Consider the following 15,857-nt stretch of genomic DNA (forward strand, 5'->3'; position numbering starts at 1 on the left):
AATACAAATTGTAAGATAGATATAGGTTAAGTTTGGAATCATGTAAAGAAACTTAGTGAATTTTATATTATGAATATAAATGTTAATTCAAGACAATTCTAGTGTGTTAAAAAAGAATGGTCTAATTTAGATAGTAAAATTTTGGATATTCTATATCCATATTATTATTAGTGGCGAGTTGTAGGTTTGATATGTATAATAAATAATTATAATCATGATATCAATACTTTAATAAAATCATGATTATAAGATATGTTTCATTGAAATATTAGTGTGGATAAAATCACATTTCTCATAAAATGAAAACAACATTAATAGTATCAATGGCAAATAATGATATTAATATTAATCTTAGAATAATGATAGTTATAACGATGTTGACGAGAAGATTAATGTCCAAAATATGAAATCGTAATGATCACAAAATTGTAGGAGTTTATTAAGTTTATTTGCCAGCCTTACCTAATTATGTAGACAAAGTTGGGTTTAAAAAAAAAATTAGCCTACATTTTGCTTAGTCAAAATGTGGGCATTATAGATTTAGACCCCAAGTTAAAGAAATGTTGATAGCTAAATTATTTAAAACCAACAAAGCATTTTTGTTGATGCAAAAGTATTGTTGTTGAATGCTCCTACATCAACAAGTGTAGTTCAGATGAGGGTTCACCTCACCCCCTTCTCCTTGCTCGTGCTCCATCCTTATCTCTCCGCTACACGGAGCCTGCCACCTTATCTCTCCGTACTCCTAATGCCTCCTTCCACCAACCCTTATCGCTCCACAAGGCAACTATGTTCCTCCTTGATCTTTGCCTTTTAATTACCACTAACTCCTCTGTACGTCGAGCAGGGTCATCGTTGGATGCAGGGATGCCAGCGTGGGTACCACCGTGGACTGCACCGCCCTCCTTTCTGTGCACACCACTCAACAATTTGACCTTTTATTGATCTCGTGTCGGGAGGATCTGTAGAGAGTCGAACGCAGCTCGCAACTTAATCGTTGTGCTGCGGGATTAACCCCAATTAAGATTGTGCCTTATTCACAATGGGCTTATAGAAAGTGTGAAGAATTAAAATGCTTACCCATAAACCTTAGGATGTTCAATGTGTTCATCATTATGATTTTGGTCTTACCTTTTAATAAATAATGTAAACGATCAAATTTGAATCAATTAGAGTTGAGATTGAAAATGTGTTTAGTATTGAATAATGAGGGGGAAGGGTGTGCTTTAATATGGACTTTGACTTCATTGATCAAGTGTTGTGATGTGATGTGATGGATGAGTAGAATATTATGTCTAAATCTAGAATTGATATTTGAGTATTGTGTTAGATATTTTCATATCTTTCTATTGCATGGGTATGAGCACATTATATGCCTTGATCCTAGATTAGGTCAATCCATGCGACCTAGTCTAAATTGGTGCACCTTGGTATGTGATTAGTGTAACCTTCTAATGTGTGTTTTTGTGTCTTCTATGCATCATTAAGAAAGGGATTTCTTGCAATAAGACCAAGAGAAGACTATCAACTTTCTTGATCATAATTAGTCTCTTAAGGAGTTGTATAAAGTTGTATAAAACAAGCAACATTCTAGTTCTAATGCAATTGTAATTTAAGACTAAAATTGACGCAACTACAACTAAATAGTGTTTGTGTGTCTCCTTAGTAGCAATATTCAATGATCTCAGTAGACTTATAAGATTTCCTTAAAATGTATGCTCATAAACAGTTGAGTTGAGACTTTTGACAAGTGGGCTTATGGAATAACAATTATATTTTGAGAAAAGTAACAAGAGAGTAAGAAAAATGAAAATTGAAAGAAGGCTATTCCACACAACATGAAGGATGATTAGTAGATGTTGAGGTGATCGGTTGTAGCAATTGGATGTGTTCAAGGTGATTGTCAACTAGTGCACCATAGAAATGAGCTAAGTGTTATGTTGTGTATTAATAACAACATATGTACAAAGTAACATAAAAAGGATATGTAAGAGTGAAAGGTATGGACCCCTACAATAATGAAAGTCACCACTACTAATAAGTTTAAGTTGGAAGTAATAAAAAGAGATGATCATTTAATTCTCAATCCACTCCTTGGGACCCTTAAAGTAAATAAAAAATCCTTTGAAGAGTAATTTTTACAAGTTATATTAATTATTGGACTTGTTCAAGGCAATTGTCAATTAGTGCACCATAAAAAAAAGCTAAGTGTTATGATTATGTATTAACAACAAATGTACAAAGTAACATAAAAAGAATATGTAAGAATGAAAAGTATGGACCCCTACAATAATAAAAGTCACCACTAATAAGTTTAAGTTAATAGTAATAAAAAGATATGATCATTTAATGTTCAATCCACTCCTCACAACCTCTAAGTAAATAAAAAATCCCTTTAAAAGAAATTTTGACAAGCTTTATTAATTATTCCTATTTATTAAATCTAAACATATGTTTCAAGAAATTTAAGTAGATATCAATTTTTTTAATTTTATTTAAAAAAATAAAATAAACTTTCATAAAAAAAAATTTTAGGCCAACTCTAAGGAAGGCAAGCACTTTCACCATAGCTTGGGATTTTCAAAGATATTGGAGGCTTGGGCTAGGTTTATGTACACTAATAGACTACTCCTTGTACCAATTGAATTGTGGATTCACTCAAAATATTTCAAATGAGATATCCAAACTATTAACTACGTCTATCTCTTCTTGAAGCCAAAACTAACTTAAGAGGGCATGCCTTTCTATTGCAACACTACTTCTATATTCAAAATAATTTGTGGACACTTATTTGTAATTACTCTCATAAAATATGTAATTAATATTTCTTTTGCTTATGATTCAAAAAAGTGAGATGGTTGTTTTCACAAATTTGTAAAGTCATTGCAAAGCCTAAACTTATACATGTTCACTTGGTGTGCTTTATAACTTAACTTAAGAGTGACTCATTGTTTGTGAAGGAATTTTAAATCTTAAAAACATAATTTGCAATCAATTAGAATCACTTAAACATTTATTCAATTATATAACAAAGATCAATCAAATTAAGAGCTAAGTCCTAGACTTTCAACAAATTCACTTGGATGTAACATATTTTCTATATGAATTTTTTTATTTAAAAATAAATAAATTTAATTTTAATTACAAACCATTAATTAATAAGCATATTTCTACCCATTTCAGTGCTTCATCATTATTCCTAACATATTTCTATACTTTCACATGCAAATAAAAAATGGAACATAAATTATCTCTATATTCCTTTGAACTATTCCTTACGTTGAGACCAAGTGATAACTTTCTCAAAGCAAGATGAATGTTTTCCTCCATCCTTCATGGATAGACTCCCTCCACATCGATTCATTGATTTATATGGGTTCTACTTTATGAACAAGGTAATTTCTCCTAGTTGGCTTTGGTTATTTCAATGTTTTTGGAAATAGATATTCATAATATTAAAATAATACAAATGAAGTCTACAATTTTGAGTTCCCCCCATTCTTTTTCCTTATAAAAATTATATGATAGTTTGTTTAACAATTACTCTAATCAGAATTGTTTTTTATTTTGTTTCTTAGACAACATAATTATTTTGAACATCTTCTCAGTACGTAATGTAGAATTTTTTTATATTAAAATAATACAATTCCAAGAATAAAGCTAATGCAGAGTTTGTTGGGCAGACTATTATAAACCACTTAAGTGGGTAATTCAAATGTGTCCATAAAAAATATAAAAAGATCTGATCAAGAGATGAAAATTTCTTTCCATAAATACGAGTGATTACAATTTAGAGGGAACTTACAAAAGCTACAGATTGTAGCATCTACCACGAAGCATTCAGAACACTAGAACAGGTTGACATTATTAGCCCTCGTTGCTCAATATACACCGTGAATAAATAATGGCACGAAATATGCCTGACTGATCTCTATTAACTTCGAGAAACTAGTGAAAATCGCCTGTCCTCTTCATTAAACTAAATGGTATAAATGCGATTAAAACGATGTTAAATATCGGAGAAAAACTCAGCCGGTATGATTGCTGGAGGTACCATGGTTGACACACACTTAAACTACAGTAAACAGAAAATGCTATTAGAAGAGGTGAACCTGCAATTGTCAATCGAAACTACATTCTTTTTGCAATTAAAATGCTGAAATCACCTTATGTTGGCGGTACTTTTCACGAATTGCAGGTAGACCACAACCCTCTTTGTTACACTGAAGTTCATGCAGTGCTTTCACACAAGCCTTCAGCTCCCTTGGCTGATATCGAGTATAGTGTTTGAGAGTGGGAGTCTGGAGAAAAGTACGGTCAATTAATACAAAATCGCCGATGAGAGAAATTCAAATTGGTAGAGAGAAAACTTAACAGTACATACCCATGGCTTTTTTATTGGATCAAGGGTAAATTTTGCAAGGAAAACAGCAGATGCAGCAAGCAAAGAAGGCAGATATTCAAGAAAACTGTAATCTGGAAGGGTTAACTCTGCCAGAAAATTTGCTAGGAACTCCAGATGCAATAACTGTGCCTGTGCAATCTGAAAAACATATTATGGTGTGTGGGAAAAGGTTTTGTTCAATTGCTGCCCTAATCAAATTAGATATCATGATATAATGCATACCTCGAGTGAAGCTTGGGCTGCTCGAACGAAACGCCTGTCAGAGTGACGGAACAAGTTAGCGAAACTCAGGTATAACCAAAGCATTAATTATTAACTATTATTTATTTGTGAGTTTGAGACTTCATTGGCATCCAATCCAATTATGAAAACCTCTAACGCAAACCCTTACCTGAGAAAACATTTTATGGTCGGGGTAGAAAGCTCAAAATTAAGATGCTGAAGAACCTTCGATTCCATTTGTAGTACCTGCATAGGTAAGGTAACAATAATCGCATCAAAGAATGTTGGATACCACATAACAGACAAATCATGCCATAGTATTGAAGAAAGATATGGTACCTCGTCACGGAAATAGGTGTTGTCAGTTATATAGCAAAATTCCTCAACTTGGGGAGCACAAATTTCCTCATATTTCCTGAACCCATAGCCAAAAATGAGAGAAAATTCTTTCAGGTTGGGTCATTCAGCCATTAAAATGCAACTGAAATAAGGGATAGGATCACTTACGATGCAACAAGCATGCAAGTGACACCAAGCAATTGCAACCGTTGCCTGTTTACTACATTCTTGGAAAGGTACCTATCAATGTAGGTAACTGTCAGATACAGTGTATCTGGGACAAGTTTGTATTCCTCTGCAACCTGTAATCAACAACAGAAGTTACAAATTGGAAGCACTCGGGACTATATGGGCAAAGGACCGAAACATAAAATGCTCACCTCCACAAGCCAGTCAATCAGGATTCCTCTCATACTGGCATTTATGTCCTCCTGAATCTCTTCCATATAGTTAGCTGCTGGCCTCTTCTTTGTCTGTCAGCAAATGTGTCAAAATCAGGGATCAAATCTATATTTGAAAGGAAAGCTGATTTACTAGAAACTTTTTGCAAACAACAATCTAAACAAGGTCGGACATGTAACAATAAATATAATACAAGCATAAATGTCCTGATAAGATATCATGGCAATGAAAACATATCAGAAATGTCAAATAAAGTAGACAGAAGTATAAGATCATATGCATATGCCATTTGGCAAAATAAATAAGATAGGCAAGAAAAGGCTGCTTTTAATTTAAAAATTGATATTTATGTTTTCCATTATTTTGTCAAATTATTTGAGTTTCATTAACACAGTCCCATGCAACTTTACAGTGACAATGCAAGGAATCAATAATGCAAGAAAGCATGCCAAGTCTATGAAATTTGAAAACAATAATAACTAATATATCAATTTCAGATCACACCAATGTAAAGAATCCGCAGTAACATTGTATCCAGGTCCCCTGTAATATATCCATAATCGGCATTTAACCTGCATGTACATCAACTATAAAACTAACTAATGGATCAGTTTTCAATGATTCCCTTCCATTCCATAAAACATAAGGCGCTCCTCCACAGTACTACAAGACCATTTCATGATGGGACACATTCAGGTTTTCTCCTGAAATGTGAATTCTAATCCTCCAGAACCTTTATGAAACTATTTTCGTCAATCGTTAGCAACTTTTCCAAATGATGATATGTCAGCATTCCCTTATGATAGAAAAACTAGATAAGTAGAAAGTACATTTCATTGAAATCTTTGGGCAAATGAATAAATAGAATCCAGCTGAGTTCACAATAGAGTTACTACTTATTGTTAAGTAAAACCCATGGAAGATCGATATATTTATAACAATTGGCACATTCCTTAAGACAAATAAACATCTGGATTGCATGGCTTATTCGTGACTAGATGATATGAAAAGTATATTTTATCAGTGAAACCAATCTAGGTGACAATATGGGAGCCTGTGATTTTAAATTGCATCATGATGTCCTTTCAGTATTGAGAAAAATGGGTATAATCTTTAAAGTTCTATTCATGCATCACGTTAGGATGTGATGCAATCACTTTGCATAATCTTGTACAGATCTTGAAAAGAAGATTACCTCGGCATTGCGGAGGTGCTGATCTATATCACAAGCATATGTAGTGCACATCTGAGGGTTCATGTGCTCAGTGTCAACATCAATAAACTGCAACTCATTAAATTTCACGGGTGCTGAAGAATATTCTTCAAACAGATGACCTGTATAGATAGCAAGCTGTGTAAATGGGCAGAATATAGCAGAGAAAAATAAAAAGCATGTATATTAATCTGCCTTTACTAATGCCATGATTCCAAAGATAACATAGATTAGGACCAGAAATTTAATGTTCAAACCCCACCTTGTCTTGGCTTCAAGCTTGAATGTTCTGTAATGTGCAAATTCTGTGAGGTTCTCCTCTCCAAAGAAGCAACAGCTGCAGCACTGCTGTTATTTGAATACTCAACCTCTGGACCTGAAGACTCACTTGTTGACATACTTTCATCCATAGATTCTGATCCTCCATCTGACCCACTTGGTGACCTAACAGCATGCAATGCTACCTTTCTACTGCAAGCTTCATTGTTTCTCAACAAGTTCTGTTTGTTTGCGTGTTGAGGTAATCCAGGTTGCTTGGGAACAGAGGCTGTCACAGGGTTTAGCCGCTGACTGCTAGCATTTCTCAAGTTGATAGAAGTTGTCTTCGCCTTGGAAGTTGCCACTTCAATCAGATCCTTCACAGACATAAATTTAGAGATTATTAGAATGTTTCCTTGCTTGCTAGGCTAGCAGAAATTTCTTACGAGTAATATTTCACTAGAAACACGATTGTTTCTGGAATTGGCACAATGACTTCACAAACTGTAAGACTTAAAACTGTAAGCCATTTCTGCCAGGAAAACAAAACATGTAATGCAGCAATTGTGGACTGCAAAGCATATACAGGATCTTTCACTCAAAATTGTAAATTTTCCAATATTCAACTATTTTAAGCCATACAGCTTCTGTAAATCACAAAATCTTGGTAAGAAATCACCCTTATGCTGCTGACATTTGTTATCTTATTCATAACCTACCCAAGGAAAACAACCTCCAAAGTAGTTTATATCCTGAATCCAAACATGCAAATTATTCACCTGAAGTATGATAAACAATAAAGAGCAATCATGATTCATAAATGAAGAAAACTTTTGTCAAAAATAGATTTGTACAACATTCATCATTGTCCAAATCCTTCCAACAGTGAGCTTTGCATTAATGCATCACCTAGACAAACAGGGGTTACCCATGATGGTAAGGGAAAAAGAACACAGCTTGATTCAGGACAACATTCACTGTCAGTATGTCAGCCACGTCTTTCTGAATTGAGATGTTGGGGCAGGGATGCTATTTGAATCAGGCTATGTGGTAATTAAATATTCCAACTGTAACTATTCTTTCTGAAAGATTTTGAAGTCAGTTTAATCCTAGATTCTGTAACGGTGATGTGCAGCAGATTAAAATTAGTATAATTTGGAACTTTCTCCTGGAATAGAAATTTCTTAGAAAACAGAAAATCATCTTTATTCAAGAGTAGGATAGATGATAAAAATAAAGAAAAGACATAAAATTATGGATGGAGAATAAATAAGAATCTTATGTTTATGGATTTATTTATTTTATTAATTATTATAGAAGAGCATAGGAATTGAGATGAAGTTGCAGATAGTTGCGATTGCCACTTTTGTGGATTTGTGTTTATTTCTTGAATATCCCCTCAGATACATGTGAATACCTCTCTATAGCTGATGTATTTCCCCTTGATAATTGTGAGTGCCTCTTTGTGGGAGTGTATTTATTTGTTGAATAGTTAGCTTAATGAGATAGTTATGAATGCTTCTTTTATGACTGAGTGCTGAATATTTAGTTTATTGGGCCTGACCTTATTTTAGGGTTTCCTTAATCTAATCTTAAGACATTGTGTGCTGATTAAAGGCTTCATTCATCACATCCCCAATCAGAAACCTAAGCCAATCGCTCAACAGAAAATGCTCAAAACAAAAATTGTGAAATAATTGCTTTCTGCTCATTTCATAGAAAAATTTGATGATAAAAAGTGCGCAATCATTAATCTATAATATTTGGATTATTGCTGTAGCATATTCTTTATGAAAGTTTTTGTACACAGTTATATTTGGGATATACAGGGTCTCTAAAACATGCAAAGAAGACTACTAAGCATTTGCATGCATGCTATAATCTTTGAGACACTGCAATTCTCTTGTAGCTTAATTCTTCTCCAAGCTGCTCTGAATTAATTAACAGCAAGCATATTTGTTTCGAACTATTAAAAGTTGTTAAACAATCACATCACATGTCAAAACTCAATTCTCATTTGAGACCTTATGTACTCAAAGATGGAAATTCCTTTTGTGAATAATTAATTTCTTGAAAACTTGGTCCCACTCATCTATTAATTGTGTGGGGCAAATAGACCAAGGCCACTACCTGTTGCTTGAAAAATTAAAATAAATGATCCGTCTCTAATCCCTATCAAGCAAAAGAGTGTCTAGCTATTTTCTGTAAGAATGAATTTTTAACAATTCATTCATTATAAAAGTCTTAAGCTTATCTATTCTACTATCTTTGAGACTCATTTCAGTTTTGTCAAACACCATTTTTTAAGCTGCAGCACAAATAAATTCAACAATTAAGGGTTCAAATTGTTCCTAAAGACTGAAATGGCATTTGAAGGCCAATAAAATTGTATCTCACTGAGCATGTTCTCAAAAAATGTGTAAATCTAAGCTATCATTAAAGACAAGTTCTAAAAATCTTGGGACGCTCTGCAATTCTGCCTAAAGCACTTCTTTTTATCCAAGCAGATATGATTTAAATTTTAATCAATTCAAGCTTGTATAATATCTGAAAGTACAGAACAGTCATGCTCAACATGTCAAGAATCCAATCTCATCTGCAACAATATGTACCTTCAGACTGAAAGTACATATACAGGCTAGTAAGTTGGGTCTTACTTTCTTAAAATCTTTCTGTGCTGATCTACTGTATCATTCATTATATAAGAGTATTTCTAAACATAATTAGAATGTCAGTTTTGTTTTGAAAATTCATTAGTGCAAAGACCAAAAAATAAAATTGTAAGCCATTGGAAATCTGCATCTACCTGTTTGACACAAAATTCTAATGGGAAACGGAATGCCTGGCCATTTACTTAAAGTAGTACTAAGGTTCACTGTAATTTAATTTATCCTTCCTCAAAGTTTTTATGGTCACTTATTTAGGAGGTTTGAGGCATGTAAATTACAAACATACTAGCCTCATCGAGAGGGTAATAGATAAATAATTGGCACAAAAGAAAGCTTGTTTGATGAAGCTCCCACAAGTATCGTGTAAGCTAAACTTTGATTGTGCTTTTAGGGGTAAGTTATCAACTATGGGTTTTCATCCATGACTCATCAAGTTCCTTCTTTATGGATGTTATTTATTTTTGGATTCTCAAATCTAATTATGTAGTAGAGTTGGTATTGAAGATTTATGTGTCGCCTCTTCCTTAGGATGTAAGTTAGTTCACTATGAAAGGCGATCTCTTTGTTCTTATTCTTGACATTGTCTGAACTATAAGTGTAGAAGTTTGTTGGAGGAAACCTTCTCTTTATGCAAGATCTTCGACTATAAATGTTTTCTCCATTGATTCCATGTAACAAGGTGGCAAACCTTCTAGCTAACATTGGGATGAAGCATTCTCCATTTTCAGCTTGGTGGCAAACCTTCTAGCTAACATTGGGATGAAGCATTCTCTATTTTCAACTTTCGTTAGCAAAAGGCAAGAGCCTTGGGAGGATTTGGAGGCTCTTTAGACTACTAAAATTTCTTGGTGATGTTGATCTAATGGGCCCTAGAGGTCTCTCCTCTCTAATGTTTGGCATAGGTTAAAACAATTGTTCATGATTATATTGTATCTAGGGTACTCTTCCAAAGGCTCTTTTTGTAATTTTTCTATATAAAAATTTGAAGGAGAAAAAAAGAAGAGAGAATCGGTCGTAATTATTATAAACTTTGAAACTATGGCCTATTTATGATTGTTTTTAAGCCACCCAAGATTAACATTGCTCACCATTAGGGAATCTTGTTGATAGTTAGATGCTTGGCATGCCAGACACATTTGGTTGCAACCTTCTTTGGCTACCTTTTTCTTTTAGAGGGCTCTTGTCTTTATTTTTTGGCGATTGCCTTCTTCCAATTTTCTCTGTCATTTTGGTTTGTGAAACCTTTGTTGTGGCATTCTCTATGGTGCATTGCAAATTTTCAAGCAAGACTACAGATACTCATTATAAGGGAATAGTGTCAGATCATTGTTTGAATTTATCATCTTTATTGTGAAGATACAAAATTTCTCAATTTATGTGTTGGGTACTAAAGCATACGAAGGTACCAAAAGCTACATAGTTGAGGGGTTCTATTTTGGAGAATATTCTAGATGAAATTGGAGGTTAAGATTCTTGAGTAGGAAATTTGGAATTGGGTGCCCCATTTTTTGTTACCTAGTGAGGTTCTTCTTAACCAATGAAGGAAGGGGCTTCTTGATGCAAAGCCAGGCAACAACTAGGTGAGAAACCTTCTCTCACCCACAATTACTATGTCCAAAACAAGTTCTTTTGCTTGTTCAAGGTGTGAACAACACACATACCAAATGCTCAGTTCACACAACAATTTGAGTGATCGGATCCATACCGGTTTAGTCTCTTCTGGTATCAATATGATGAAAACACTCTACCCTTGTGTGAACCGGTTTAGTACCTTCCGGTACCGGTGGGATGGAAACCTATTGGACTTTTTCCATTGGTGGTCCAACCAACACAAAACACCCACAAGATCTAGCTATCAGATGTGTTAGGGAATACTTGCCTCACAACTGTCCTATTGTCTAGCAACCCTTCAGGTAGCCTAGTAGCCCTTCCGATTGAGTTTTTCAAACACAACTTATCAAAGTTCAAAAGGACAAGACAAAATAAAGGTAGATTCAGATACCCTTTATCTAGTTGTACAATTCCCCAAAAGCTTAGGTTCTAACCACAGTTGAAAGCTCTGTACCCTTACTATCCTTCCAAACCTAACTAAGCCAATTCAACCTAATTTACAAAGCAAGTATCCCTTGTATTAGTCCTCCGACTAAACCAACACTTCTGCAACTTGGGGTAAGGTGTCAAACTGCCAAATCCAAGGTTTCAAGACTTGATCCCATCTTCTTTATCTTCTGCAAGTGATTTCCACTTCTACAGTTCAGGCAATCATATAGAGATGCCCACCTAGGGTCAATTCAATCTCTCCGGTCTTGGAGTCTCCCTGCAAACCAACACCAAAATTTTATAACACTATGGCCCTTCTAACATTTTCCCCATAGGTTGTTTGGTCCTCCGGTGAAAATGTCAAATTAAGGGCATCTTTACAGTGGAACCCTAGGTGTCGATAGGGTTTGTGACCAGTCTGGATAGAATTGGATGGATCCCTACAACCCGATTATTACAGAACTTCAAACTTGATTCAAATGAAAGGTAAGAGACTTCCCTAATTCATTCAATTGGTTTCAGACATCCACCAATCCGTACTGATCAAAAATGAATAGCAAAAACACAGAATTTCAGAAAACTCCAAGAATATTGTATTGCTCCAAACACCAAAACATCATCAACTTCAACAACTACACTAACAACACCCTGAAATCGATCCAAGTGGGCATAATATAGCCTCCCTAATAGTTTCCAACCACTTTTCAAACTTTGGAACCGTTGGAGGATTAGTTATCCCTTTTTACAACATTTTGCAATGACAACAAAAGTTGTCAACTTGCACTTTTCAAACTTGGTGACTCCAAGGTGTATTCGACCTATTCCAAGGATTGGTCTAATGTTTCTAGGACCAATAGTTATTTCCCTGATTCATGCCTAGACTCCTACTGACCCACATGGTCATTTATCCATGGTGGCTTATAAAATGCAACCATGACAATGCCTTACATCAGTTGGGTCTTATTGACTCACAAATCTATCAACCTATTACAAATGATCATTTTCACCTCATGGGTGATATTAGGCTCTTTTAGACTTCATTTGTGTCCTCCTTTATGTCTTTGGGTGCTCCTGCATCACTTCTATTTTGAAAGATTTCTTGATGAAATTGGAGGTTTAGATTCTTGACTAAGAGATTCAAAATTGGGTGCTCCATACTTAGTTACTTTATGAGGATTCTTCTTCACAATTGAGTGTGAGGAGCAACTCCAAAACTTGAAAGGCCAAGAAATCCCTAAGCAATAGACTAAAATGGTTAATTTAAGTGTGTAAGGAGTTGCTTTTCATCATTGATTAGTTAGAGGAGGTGAGGGATTTTTCTTGAACTCAAGGATAAGAGGTAGGGAGGAGGTGACTAGCATTTTCACTTTTCCTTTTTTAGATAATGGGCTTTTGTACCAAATTGTGAATTGGATGGAGGAACCTATGGAACCAAATTTCATCTAGTTGGAACATTGTAAAGGCAACTTTTGTGGGATGGCATGTGTACAATAGTGGTACGTGTTGGAGGGTATGGTGTTACACTATCATGCATGAGTTCTTGTTGTTAAGCCTAGAGGAAGGAAGGTTTTATGTTGTTTGATGTTTTAGATGTTCAACTTTGGTTTGGTTATTAGATTTCTATCTTATTTTCTATTTGCCATCTCTTTTGGCTGCATCAACCATTTTTGTTTGTAATATTGATTTTCTATCATTTTTTTCCAAGGTGAGAAAGCCCCCAATATAACCCTTATCTAATAATTAATTATAATTAAAAAACTATGGGCAACTCAAGGCAAGGTTGAAGAGTCATTCACTAATCAAATGCTACAATCTACTACACTTCATAATAGCAGCCTAAAATTAAACAACGATTATCATGATCAATGCACATGCAACATGTCAAAATCCAAATCCTATATGAGGCTAGATATAAACTCAGGGAAAATCGATTCCTCAAAATTCAACCTCGTTCATCAATCACTTGCTCATTAAATTAATAGATTATGAAAAGTTTTGTGGAAGTAAACACCCATTCCACACAAATTCTTTCTTAGCAAAAAGAGCACCTGATTCTTTACTTAAGGATTGGAAGATGTTACTATGACTAGTTCATTTCAAACATCTTGCATCTCATTTATGTTGGAGACATAGCCTTGGAAGTACTTTTGGCGTTTCCTAAGTCAAATTCTACAATCATTAAGATACTCTTCAATTCTACCGAAGGCACTACTACTCTTTTTCTAAACTGCTATGCTTTAAGTTGTAGCAAACAGAATCAATAAAAAAATCTACAGAGCTATATTGCCTTTCACACTGAAATACAGGTTACGGGCTACAAAACCAGCCCCTTTTGGACTTATTCCTAAGACTTGCATACTAATCTACCATTCCATTGTCACCTAACCAAACCTATTGCCAAACCTGTCTATACATTCAGATATGTCTCAAGAACTCTTATATAACAAATAATAAGAGTAAATCATAAGCCAACGGCAACCCCTTGTCCATCAATTCCACAAAAATTTGCTGAGAAAAATGTATTCCAATTTTCTCTTACTGAAAGTTTGTATGCTTGTTTACTTGGGAGTTAAAAGGAATTTACAATATGGCCATGCCTCGGTTAAGACTTACATTGTATTAGCATACAGCCTAAAATTATTTTAGCTGATCTGAATTAAATAACAATAAAGATAACTGATTCAAATTTATACAAGGTACCAAAAATTCAAATGAAACGTGTCAAAATTCAAATCCTATATGTAAGTAAAGACTTAAAACTTGGGATTATTTTTTCTGCAACTAACCTTCCTTTTTCAAAGAGAAACTGTTGAGGTATCAGTGTAATGTATTCCCTAATTTAAATATGTTAAGGTAGCACCATAACTTATTCCTTATGCCATTAAGGTTACTTTCTTAGGAGGTAACGAATCTGTAGAGTATGACCACATAGGATAAAATGTGGATGCTGGATTTGGAAAAAAGTTCTGCGCTATTCATATAATGCAATTCTTCCTAAGGCACTACTCTTTGTTTAAACTTTAAACTCTCCTGTTTTAGGAAACAGTAAACATAATCCCAAATAGTACCAATCTAAAAGGCACAGAAGAGCCATATTAAAATTCTCAAGATTCAAATCTCACATTTCTAGGCGGAAATTACATTTCTTACTCTCCCTGACTTTATTCTTTCTGATAACCCTTAAGCTCGTTTATTTAGAAATATAAGACTTCTACACTTTCAGCATATTTAAAAGAAGATTGCAAGGTATAGCTTCTACACTCTTGAAATAATTGGTAGTTATTTGAAATCCATATTCTGATATAAGTCACAGTAAGTAAACATTAAATCAATCTAACACAATCTTGGAATCTCAAACAAGAGTTTGAAGGCTTGCAAAGGCCATAATTAACAGAAAAAGAATTTTAAAAAAGACCAAACCCCTTAGGGTCATTCGCTTTCATCATCGAAACCCATACCTCGGATTTCAGGGAGCTTTGTGAAGCCTTGGAATTAGCAGCAACATTTCCCTGATTCGTCAAATTGACAAGAGCAGCACGTTTCTTAGCTTGCTGTAAAGCAGAAACAGGGGGTGCTTTACCACCATTTTCAACCGCAGGCCTCTTGGCAGAAGACTTTGAACTGCTGCGGGCATTCTCACTATTTACAACACGACGTTGATTTCTCCCTTCTCTCTCCATGCCCTTCATAGAAAAATTCTCCTCTTCATGCAAAATAATACTCCCTCACAGAACCAATGCGGAATCCTCCATTCACAGCTCAAATATCATCTCCCGAAGAGAAAACCTTATCTATTATATTCTTCCAGTCTCTGCATTTAAACCATTGCGGCCAATATAAACAGAGCAAACAATGCATTGGAAGATTCAAGATGACAAGGAACCTTCGGCATCACACATTAATGTACATTTAAAGATTGCAGAGAGAAATCTTCCACGCTTATTACTGACTGTACAGAGACATTTAAATTCCTCTCAAGCTATCTGCATTTGAGCATAGCTTATCTGTATATGGAATAAAAGATTATGTAAAAGAAATCAAACTGAAGAAAGAGGAGGGAATAACCTAGCGGATTTGAAAACATCATTTGTTTTGTAAAATATGTTGGACTTTACAACGTTCCGATAATCTGAGCCGTCAGATGCCATAATCGGACGGCGCTCATTTGTTCGTACATCGGCGCGTGTGGAGCGGACTGTCGGGCGTTCTTTTTCGAGGCTTGAAACGGACAGACGATTTCAAAATTTGAATTCAAAGCTTTTTTTTATTGATTATTAATTATTGTAGTTGAAGTTGAAACTCCTAAATT

The 15,857-nt window shown here is 34.6% G+C and overlaps 1 protein-coding gene across 2 annotated transcripts; it reads right to left on the reverse strand.

Annotated features, from left to right (window-relative positions):
* Window positions 1-3,718: 3,718 nt before the first annotated feature.
* Window positions 3,719-15,585, reverse strand: LOC131055197 (cyclin-A1-4). Of its 2 annotated transcripts, none has more exons than XM_057989796.2 (11): window positions 15,007-15,585; window positions 6,844-7,216; window positions 6,564-6,703; window positions 5,347-5,439; window positions 5,135-5,268; window positions 4,967-5,042; window positions 4,797-4,873; window positions 4,628-4,661; window positions 4,385-4,534; window positions 4,167-4,301; window positions 3,719-4,075 (listed from the first exon to the last, which is right to left on the reverse strand). In XM_057989796.2, the coding sequence occupies exons 1-11, from the start codon at window positions 15,235-15,237 to the stop codon at window positions 4,010-4,012; spliced, it is 1,509 nt and encodes a 502-aa protein (XP_057845779.2). In that variant the 5' UTR covers window positions 15,238-15,585; the 3' UTR covers window positions 3,719-4,009. The 2 variants fall into 2 exon arrangements, with proteins under 2 accessions (XP_057845779.2, XP_057845778.2); XM_057989795.2 differs by having other exon boundaries at window positions 4,385-4,543; window positions 15,007-15,584.
* Window positions 15,586-15,857: the final 272 nt, after the last annotated feature.

Source organism: Cryptomeria japonica, chromosome 3, assembly GCF_030272615.1.
Source record: "Cryptomeria japonica chromosome 3, Sugi_1.0, whole genome shotgun sequence".
NCBI classification, from domain to species: Eukaryota; Viridiplantae; Streptophyta; class Pinopsida; order Cupressales; family Cupressaceae; genus Cryptomeria; species Cryptomeria japonica.